This window comes from Manacus vitellinus, unplaced genomic scaffold (assembly GCF_001715985.3).
Source record: "Manacus vitellinus isolate BGI_N305 unplaced genomic scaffold, ASM171598v3 scaffold_0_pilon, whole genome shotgun sequence".
NCBI classification, from domain to species: domain Eukaryota; kingdom Metazoa; phylum Chordata; class Aves; order Passeriformes; family Pipridae; genus Manacus; species Manacus vitellinus.
Genome location: NW_021938789.1, coordinates 45,271,409 through 45,280,926, shown reverse-complemented (window position 1 = coordinate 45,280,926; position 9,518 = coordinate 45,271,409). Strand labels below are relative to the sequence as shown.

At 46.5% G+C, this 9,518-nt stretch overlaps 2 protein-coding genes across 2 annotated transcripts; both read right to left on the bottom strand.

Annotated features, from left to right (window-relative positions):
• Nucleotides 1-3,468: 3,468 nt before the first annotated feature.
• LOC108641512 (alcohol dehydrogenase 1) lies at nucleotides 3,469-7,215 on the bottom strand. Its single transcript, XM_029959539.1, has 9 exons — nucleotides 7,196-7,215; nucleotides 6,547-6,670; nucleotides 6,168-6,309; nucleotides 5,763-5,850; nucleotides 5,436-5,655; nucleotides 5,059-5,319; nucleotides 4,643-4,778; nucleotides 4,160-4,298; nucleotides 3,469-3,727 (listed from the first exon to the last, which is right to left on the bottom strand). Exons 1-9 carry the CDS (start codon nucleotides 7,213-7,215, stop codon nucleotides 3,703-3,705), a joined length of 1,155 nt encoding a protein of 384 aa, XP_029815399.1. The 3' UTR covers nucleotides 3,469-3,702.
• A 333-nt stretch (nucleotides 7,216-7,548) lies between these two features.
• On the bottom strand, nucleotides 7,549-8,895 carry LOC115307440 (alcohol dehydrogenase 1-like). The gene is made up of 4 exons (XM_029959538.1): nucleotides 8,695-8,895; nucleotides 8,316-8,457; nucleotides 7,916-8,003; nucleotides 7,549-7,798 (listed from the first exon to the last, which is right to left on the bottom strand). Exons 1-4 carry the CDS (start codon nucleotides 8,893-8,895, stop codon nucleotides 7,549-7,551), a joined length of 681 nt encoding a protein of 226 aa, XP_029815398.1.
• Between the last annotated feature and the right edge of the window lie 623 nt (nucleotides 8,896-9,518).

Sequence of the window (9,518 nt, the reverse complement as noted above, 5' to 3'; positions counted from 1 at the left end):
TTCTTTCCTTTGCAGTTTTGTAATGCTGCCTCCAGTGTTGCTGTGTACTACTGGAAGCCCCTGGACACAGGAAGTGGTTTTGCAAGTTTCTTTCTGTTCTCAGCACCATGCACTTAAATCAAGTTACCATTCTGTGCTCTTGACTGAACTATTTATGCTTTGTCATGTGTGTTTCAGGTTTATGTACATAAGTTCTGTAGGTGAGGGCTCCCAGTGCTGCTCTGGATTTTACACTGGGTTGGTTTTGGTGTTGTTCTAGCAGATGTTAGGTGCTAATTTGGAATATCAATTTGAATTGAGGAAAAAGGAGGGCTTAGAAGCACTGTGAGACCACATGTAGGAGAGAGTCCTGGCAATCATGTTCTTGCTTGGTGGATGTTGTCTGTTTCTCAAAACCAGCATTTTGAATTCTGATTTACGTTTCCTAGATTTTCCTGTGAAGTATCAGAGGATAATACTTGCATAGCATAAAAAAAATAATTAGAAATTCTTTTCATTCTTCAAGTCAGCATAAATTTATTTTTGTAAAGTATAAATATAGCTGGTTGAAAAAAGGAAACATTTAAAAAATCAAAATTATTTTAATTTAGAATTACAGAATAAATTAGATTGGAAAAGACCTCTGAGATCGTTGAGACCAACCTATGACTAAACACCACCCTGTCAACTAGACCCTGGCACTACATGCCATGTCCAATCTTTTCTTAAACACCTCCAGGGCTGGTGACTCCACTGCCTCCCTGGGCAGCCATTTAAATGTTTAATCACCATTTCTGTAAAGAAATTGATCCCAAAGTCCAACCTAAACCTCCCTTGATGCAGTGGGAGACTAAGTCCAAAAATGCTCAAAGTTGGTTGATATTTTCTTGGATAATTCTTAGGTAATTAAAATACTCTGGTTTTGTAAACACAAATATAAATTTAAAATATTATCTGGTAATTCAAGAAATGATTGGTTCCAAGGGAAAAACTTTAGGAATAATGTCGCTAATTAACCCTAGTATCATTCTGTATAATAGAGTAAAATAACATTTCAAAACAAAGGCCTATATTAATTAGACGAATTCAAAATAAGTGTGAAAATGACCATGACAGTTTTGCAGTAAACACATGAAGCTGGGATACTGAAAGATTTTTAATATTTTAGATACGGACATAAGTAATTTGGGGGGTTTTGTGATTAAATATTCTCATTGAAAATCAAATAAAACTCAAAAAAAGGTGATCTAATATATGCTGATTCTCATATGTTAGTATTATACTAATGCAAGGAAAATTTGAAAGATAAAAAGGGGGAAAGGGTTATGCAGTAACACATCTGCTGGCTCGAGGCAAGGGCAGCTGAACAGCTTCCTTGTGGCACCCGTTGTGTGGCAGCTGGGAGCAGAGCTTAGGAATGAGGGTGGCAGGGCGGCGTGCGGGGCTGGAAGCTGGATAAACCTCGGCCACGGGCGTGTGCTACAGGAGGGGGCTTCAGCCGTGCAGAAATCCAGGTCTTCCAGCATGTTCAGAAGCCGGTGGGACAGCATACCCAGACAGCCGGGACAGGTGGCCACCAGGTGGCCCTGCTATAGCGACAGAGCTCATGTAGCAACAGTGCAAAGTAAGTGATAAAAGTGCAAGTTACAGTTGTCGTAAGGCAGAGTTATTTTATAGCGATCGAATTTTGTATCATCTAGTTTTAGCATTTTTTTCAAAAAAGGATTTTTGGTTTTGGTGCCGATGCTGCACAGATCTATTTATATGTGTTTATATTTATTACACAAACACTCGGCTAATTGATTACTTTTTTCGAGACTTTGTCACTCATAAAATTAAGACTCTGAAGATGCACGTGCAGTGTTAGGGAAACATTGCTTATTGGAAGAAACTTCTTGTAGTGTTTTCTCAGTAGGTAAGTACTAGAACTCAATTAATTAACATTTATTGATTTATTTTGGTGTTATCTCCTTACCTGCAGTCTTATAGTTTTATGTTTAAAAAGTAGTTAAGAGAATTATGGGTAGCTTATGTAATGGCAAAGCGATATGTGCAGTTATTATAATTTGGCAGACAGCATGGGATTTGTTAACCTTTGAACGCTTGTTTGTGCGTTTATGATATGCTGTGTAATTGCTGATTGTGCTGAGGGGTTTCCAAAAGTTCAAAGGGCTATGGGCTGGGATAGGAGTTGCCTAAAAGAGGTCAAAAGGCATTATAGTTTTATGGGTCCAATATTCAGCACCGAAAGAAGGGTCCATTTGGCAGAATGACCGGCTTGGAGTGATAATCTTGTTCTCTGGGGAAGATTTTGCATAGTTGTACTGTAATATTCTATAGAAGTTGGTCCTGGAAATATATTAAAAGTACAACAGCATTTTCCAAAATGAAACCACATCTGTTTATGCATGTATAAGAGTTAAACAATAATAAGAAAGTTATCTCCTGCTTTATATAATATGCTTCAAATAGTATAGTGCTAGTTACTGTCCCTTATTTCTTTTCAATGCTAACCATCCCATATTTGTGTGAGCTGCACTTTGTTAAATACACATTCATTCTTAATACAAATTTATTAAATATTAAATAATTTTGTTAAATAGTAAGACCAGCCAAAAATAAGGTTTAAGTTCAAGTGAGAATCTTCAAAAATTGAGATCAATCCTTAAAAAACAAGGACAGTTTGATTGCTGCAACAAAGAATATCAACCATGTGAAAGTTTGTTTTAGAGAAAAGAAAAAAGCCCAACCCACAAACACAAACCAGCGGTGATAAGGAACCTGGATATATGTAGTATTCACTTATAGTCTTTAGATGTTCCTGTTCCATTAGGGCTTTGGGCAATCCTATCGCTGTGGGCTGTTTATCAGCTTAGTGGCACTGCTCTCCTTTGGCAGGCCTTGAAAGTGTTAGTTTAATTGGTTGGCTCTGTAGCTTTTTTGGAATCCCCATAGAAACTGACCTCATGCGGAAGAGAAATTTGGGAAAGTTTTCTTCCCTTGCTTTTTGCTAAACTGCCCCTCACAGAGATAAAGTCATATTAAAGGAGAGTATGACAAGAACATTTGTCCAGCAAAGGGCCATAAAGATGATTAGTGGCCTGGAGTATCTCTCCTATTAGAAAAGCCTGAAAGGTACTGGAGTGACAGGTTTGGTGTGGGGATCACTTCAAGTAGCAGAACACACTGGGGTCCTGTGAGCGAGACCAGAGAGTGGCAGCAGCAGCAGCAGAAGCAGCAGGAGCGGTGATTTACCTGCTGGACTTTGGTTGAGGCTGCAGCATTCACCCAGCTGAGATGGGGACAGAGAGGTGCCAGAGCTGGGGACAGAGCTGTCTGAGGTGGGTGAAGGTGGGAGGCAGTGGCAGTGGAGGGGCAAAGGCAGCTGCTCACTGCTGAGACCAGGGGTGTGGTGGAAGGGCCTGCGGGATGAGGAGGAGCTCCTCGTGCCCCGTGGGACCTCTGTTGATTGAGTGCACTGCATGGGACGAGTTTGACTGAAACCCTTTATTGGTAAAAGCATTTTGTCAGAAGAGGTCTGGGTCTTGTCAGCTTCTGGGTCTTGCCTGGGCACAGGAGGACCAGCAGCAACACCAGCATAAGCGAGTTCCTTATTCTCATCTCCTTGTGCCCCACTCGGTGAGGGGCTGGTTGAGAAGGGGCTGGGCCAGGAGAGCATCTGCTGGGCTGGTGCCTCCTCTCAGCTTTCCATGGCTGTGTCCCTCAGAAGAGCAGGACGCTGCGAATACTGAAAAGTGGAAGGGAAGGGAGGGTTTACTGGTGCTGCAGTTCAGGAGCAGGCAGCGGGGTCGGCAGGTGTGCCTGGGGACCGGCTGCCTTCTTTCCCTCCAGCCTCTTCCTCACTCAGCTGCATGAGACGTGCAGCACTGGGGGAGCCTTCGAATCTCTGCTGAAGGGAACCCCTCAGGTGATAAGGCCACAGGATCTCAGTTGAGCTGAACCATGAGCTGCAGGGTTCCCTGTGCTGAACGTGGGCTCTTCCCTCTGCGTTATGGCAGATTGTCCCCACACCTGGCTCTGGGCCCTGCTTCCTCAAAAGACTCAGGTGCTTTTTGAGAAGACAGTGTTGTGTGCTCTGCCTGCCAGAGCATTTGGGCTGTTTGACTTTTAGGAGGAGGTGCTGTTTGCTGTGCCTCACTCCTGCTAGTCAGGGTCTCACCTTTTTCCTGCCCGTAACAACTCAAATCCCTCGTTCACTTCAGCGAAGGGCAGCGTGTGCGTGATCAGCAAGTCTGAATTGAATTTCTTCTCCAAATAGCTGGAAACTAGTTTGGGCATACAATCTCTCGTCTTCCAGCCTAGAAAGAAGAGCAAGCAGCTACAGTGAATGATGAGAGAAATGCAGTTTTGGGAAGGGAGTGTCACTGTGAGGGTCAGGACTGAGGGACCAGTACTGGTGCCACTCTCTTGTGTGGTAATTTCCCCTCTTTGGAATGGGTGGGATAGCAGAGACAGTTTTATGTGTTATACTGTATGAACTATACACGTTTATTAGCATTTTTATTAGCATTTTTAATGCTACTCTTTAATGCAGTGCTCCTCTTAAGTTCACTTCTTCATGAAAATCCTCTTTTAGTAGGATTTGTAAGCTACCATGAAAGGAAAAGCTGAAATTTCTAAAATGTTTTCTTAACTTTCATACCTCCAAGCAGTGACCCCTTGCATGTACGCCCAGTCAGCAGAAGCATAGGATCAAGGGAAATCTCTGAAGCCATATCCGGTACCCCAATCATCACACAGATGCCAGTGCTCATATTGCAGGAGGCCAGGGCAGCAATCTGATGGGACAGGGACATGAGTTAGAGAAAGCACTGTCGAGTTGGTCAGGAAAGTGTTCTTTCTGAGCTGTCATCTGCTCATCTGAAAACACATCCTCCCTTGTGCAGGAGACACTGAGAGTTCAAGGCCTCTTTTAGGTCCTGTACACAGCTTTCTCTCACAAAGGTGTGCCCAGCAGTGCAGGCAGCAGGCAAGGAATTTCCCACCTGTGTGAATTTTTCCGTGATGGCAGCCTGTGACTGATCTGGGAGGGAAGACACGTGCCAAAATGCCACCTACCATGGTTTCTTTGAGGCCAATGGCCTCAAAGGAGTAGTCCACACCCTGTCCTGTCATCTCAGTGAGCACCTCCTGGATGGGCTTCTGGCAGTCTTGAGGGTTGATGCAGTCGGTGGCTCCCAGCTGCTTGGCCTTGGCAAACTTGTCCTTGTTGATATCCACGGCAATGATGCGGGAAGCTCCAGCTGCCTTGCAGCCCATGACAACAGAGAGGCCAACTCCTCCGAGGCCGAAGATGGCACAGGTGGAGCCTGGCTTTACCTGCACAGCACAGGGCCCTGTGAGTCTCCAGCGGGAGGAGGAGGAGGAGGAGGAGGAGAGGGGTTGGTGAGGGTGTGAGGGCAGCCTTGGGGTGCTCGACACGCCTGAACACCAACCTTGGCGGTGTTGATGGCAGCCCCATAGCCTGTGGAAAACCCACAGCCGAGCAAGCAGACTTTGTCCAGAGGTGCTGCAGGATCTATCTTGGCAACGGCGTACTCTGGGACCACGGTGTATTCTGCAAAGGTGCTGACCCACATGTAGTGGTGGATCTGCTTCCCTTTGCAAGTGAACCGGGTGGTTTTGTCAGGCATCAGGTTTTGTGGTTCAGAGAGACTGAGGAGAGGAGAAATCATTTGTATTTCATTGACTAAAGTACTGATGGGGGGGTGTCAGACTTGTTGTCACCCATGTAGGTGTAGGGGAATGTGAAGCAAACTCACTGGGATTTCAGGCAGTGATTGGATTCAGGATTCAGGCAGAAGCTGCATTCCCCACACTGAGGGACGCAAAGGGGAATGACTTTGTCTCCTGCAACAAAGTGGATCCCTTTTTGATACCTCTTGCTAAGCAGGCCCTGAGGGTGCTGGAGCACCTCTGCTGAGCTTTCCAATTGCAGCCACCCACCACAAACCCTTCCCTTCCTCTGTCAGGATGAATTACTCCAAGCCCCACTCATGTACATGAGGAACAGACCAGGAAAGTGTATGTGACAGTCCAGTGCAATGAGTGTGCACTCAGATGTTGAGCCACTGACTCAGGAACGGAGAGAAGTTTCTGAGCTGTTGTTAGCCTCACCCACTTTGAGGGCTGACTTGTGTGCATGTGTTTGGGTGTGCATTGATTACCTGGTTTTACAGAGGTCACTCCTTCTCCAACACTTTCCACAATCCCAGCTCCTTCATGGCCTAGGATAACTGGGAATTCCACAGTAGGAATGCAACCTTTCAAAACGTGTTCATCTGTGTGACAGATGCCGGTGGCCACAATCTGTTTGGAGGGGAAAGAGTAGATGATGAACTTTAGAAATAGCCCAGCCTTTGTTTAACTGAATTTGTGGAATGATTTTCCACAGGACTTTTCTGGACAGTTAAGGCCTATGGGCAGACCCCAGGCCTTATTATATGGGTTATATTCTTGTGGCTATCATTTGGTTATATCCAAATTATAGCCACAAGAAGTGCAATTCCTGCAAGGAAGAAAAAAATTATTGAAATGTCTTTTTACCTTGATCCGGACTTCACCTGCCTTTGGAGGTGCAACCTCCACCTCCTCGACAGAGAGTTCTTTGCCCACGGCCCAGGCAACAGCAGCTCTGCATCTGATAACCTGGAAGCAACCAAGGATTAGGCTGTATGGGAATGTTCACCTTTGGCAAACGGCTGGGGACAGTTGTCCTACAATCACCAAAACTACAGCTGCCCAAGACGTGTCTCTGCACACTGCAATGCACTCATGGAGCTACACAACTGTCCTGTGCTGTTTCCTGGGGGACTTGCTGGGTGAGTGGGATGTGGTGGGAGAGCAGGAACACGTGAGTGCTCAGCTGTCCATGAAACCAAGGGATGTTCAGTAAACACTGGCATTGTGTGAAGAGTGAAATGCAAAGACAAAGTGACCAGTCCATAGAGAGTAAGGGTTGTGTTTTCCCTGGAAACTGAAAAGAATCCACCTGCCTTGTGTCTGCAGGACAGGGCTCTGTGGATGACAGCAGGGCAGCAGGGCTGAGCTGCTGTGGCACCAGAGAGGCTGTGGGCCCTTCCAACAGCACTGAGTGCTGATATCTGCCTGGCCTTGGACTGGTCTGAGCTAAGGAGAAGCTGAGGATAGCTCTGGCCCCTCTCATGTTTGCCATGAACACAAGTGAGTTCCAAACTGGCTTTTGGTAGGCGACATGGAGAAGATCCCTGAAGGGAAAAGACTCTGGTGTACTAGACAGATGTGACAGCAACACAGGCGCTTCTGCAGCTTAAGCACGAAGAACAGTACTTTGAGTTTCAGTGGGCTGAAGGTAACTAAGAGGGATTGGGAAACGGTCCATGTCTGGCTGGCAATTGGATAATTGCTTGCCTTACCAAAGCGATGCTTTGTGTGTGACATCACACAAATCCTGCCCCAATCAACCCAAAACTGCTCTGACATCAGCAAAATGGAGCTTGAAGCTTGAAAAATGTATCGCCGTGGACAAGGCTGAATGCAGGAGATGAGTGGCTGCAAGATGGAAGAGCTCTATTTCCTGCCAAAGCAGGAGCAGAGAGTGGGATTNGTGTTGATGGCAGCCCCATAGCCTGTGGAAAACCCACAGCCGAGCAAGCAGACTTTGTCCAGAGGTGCTGCAGGATCTATCTTGGCAACGGCGTACTCTGGGACCACGGTGTATTCTGCAAAGGTGCTGACCCACAGGTAGTGGTGGATCTGCTTCCCTTTGCAAGTGAACCGGGTGGTTTTGTCAGGCATCAGGTTTTGTGGTTCAGAGAGACTGTGGAGAGGAGAAATCTTTTGTATTTCACTGACTAAAGCACTGATGGGGGGGTGTCGGACTTGTTGTCAGACAGCCAACCCCATGTAGGTGTAGGGGAAGGTGAAGCAAACTCACTGGCATTTCAGGCAGTAATTGGATTCAGGATTCAGGCAGAAGCTGCATTCCCCACACTGAGGGAGGCAAAGGGGAATGACTTTGTCTCCTGCAACAAAGTGGATCCCTTTTTGGTACCTCTTGCTAAGCAGGCCCTGACGGTGCTGGAGCACCTCTGCTGAGCTTTCCAATTGCAGCAACCCACCACAAACCCTTGCCTTCCTCTGTCAGGATGAATTGCTCTAAGCCCCACTCATGTACATGAGGAACAGACCAGGAAAGTGTATGTGACAGTGCAATGAGTGTGCACTCAGATGTTGAGCCACTGACTCAGGAATGGAGAGAAATTTCTGAGCTGTTGGCAGCCTCATCCACTTTGAGGGCTGACTTGTGTGCATGTGTTTGGGTGTGCATTGATTACCTGGTTTCACAGAGGTCACTCCTTCTCCAACACTTTCCACAATCCCAGCTCCTTCATGGCCTAGGATAACTGGGAATTCCACATTAGGAAAGCAACCTTTCAAAACGTGTTCATCTGTGTGACAGATGCCGGTGGCCACAATCTGTTTGGAGGGGAAAGAGTAGATGATGAACTATAGAAATAGCCCAGCCTTTGTTTAACTGAATTTGTGGAATGATTTTCCACAGGACTTTTCTGGACAGTTAAGGCCTATGGGCAGACCCCAGGCCTTATTACATGGGTTATAGTCTTGTGGCTATCATTTGGTTATATCCAAATTATAGCCACAAGAAGTGCAATTCCTGCAAGGGAGAAAAAAATTATTGAAATGTCTTTTTACCTTGATCCGGACTTCACCTGCCTTTGGAGGCGCAACCTCCACCTCCTCAACAGAGAGTTCTTTGCCCACGGCCCAGGCAACAGCAGCTCTGCATCTGATAACCTGGAAGCAACCGAGAGGATTACGCTGCATGGGAATGTTCACCTTTGGCAAACAGCTGGGGATGGTTGTCCTACAATCACCAAAACTACAACTGCCCATCACGTGTCTCTGCACACTGCAATGCACTCATGGAGCTACACAACTGTCCTGTGCTGTTTCCTGGGGGACTTGCTGGGTGAGTGGGATGTGGTGGGAGAGCAGGAACACGTGAGTGCTCAGCTGTCCATGAAACCAAGTGATGTTCAGTAAACACTGGCATTGTGTGAAGAGTGAAATGCAAAGACAAAGTGACCAGTCCATAGAGAGTAAGGGTTGTGTTTTCCCTGGAAACTGAAAAGAATCCACCTGCCTTGTGTCTGCAGGACAGGGCTCTGTGGATGACAGCAGGGCAGCAGGGCTGAGCTGCTGTGGCACAAGAGAGGCTGTGGACCCTTCCAACAGCACTGAGTGCTGATATCTGCCTGGCCTTGGACTGGTCTGAGCTAAGGAGAAGCTGAGGATAGCTCTGGCCCCTCTCATATTTGCCATGTAAACATCAAGTGAGTTCCAAACTGGCTTTTGGTAGGCGACATGGAGAAGATCCCTGAAGGGAAAAGACTCTGGTGTACTAGACAGATGTGACAGCAACACAAGCGCTTCTGCAGCTTAAGCACGAAGAACAGTACTTTGAGTTTCAGTGGGCTGAAGGTAACTAAGAGGGATTGGGAAACGGTCCATGTCTG

What these genes read in the sequence shown, in the direction of transcription:
- LOC108641512 (XM_029959539.1), bottom strand. Translation starts at nt 7,215, where the DNA reads ATGTCGCCTACCAAAAGCCA. An exon ending in ATGTCGCCTACCAAAAGCCA is followed by an intron (nt 6,671 to 7,195) that starts GTTTGGAACTCA and finishes ATTCCCATACAG; the next exon opens with CCTAATCCTTGGTTGCTTCC. An exon ending in TTGTTACGGGCAGGAAAAAG is followed by an intron (nt 3,728 to 4,159) that starts GTGAGACCCTGA and finishes TCCACTTTTCAG; the next exon opens with TATTCGCAGCGTCCTGCTCT.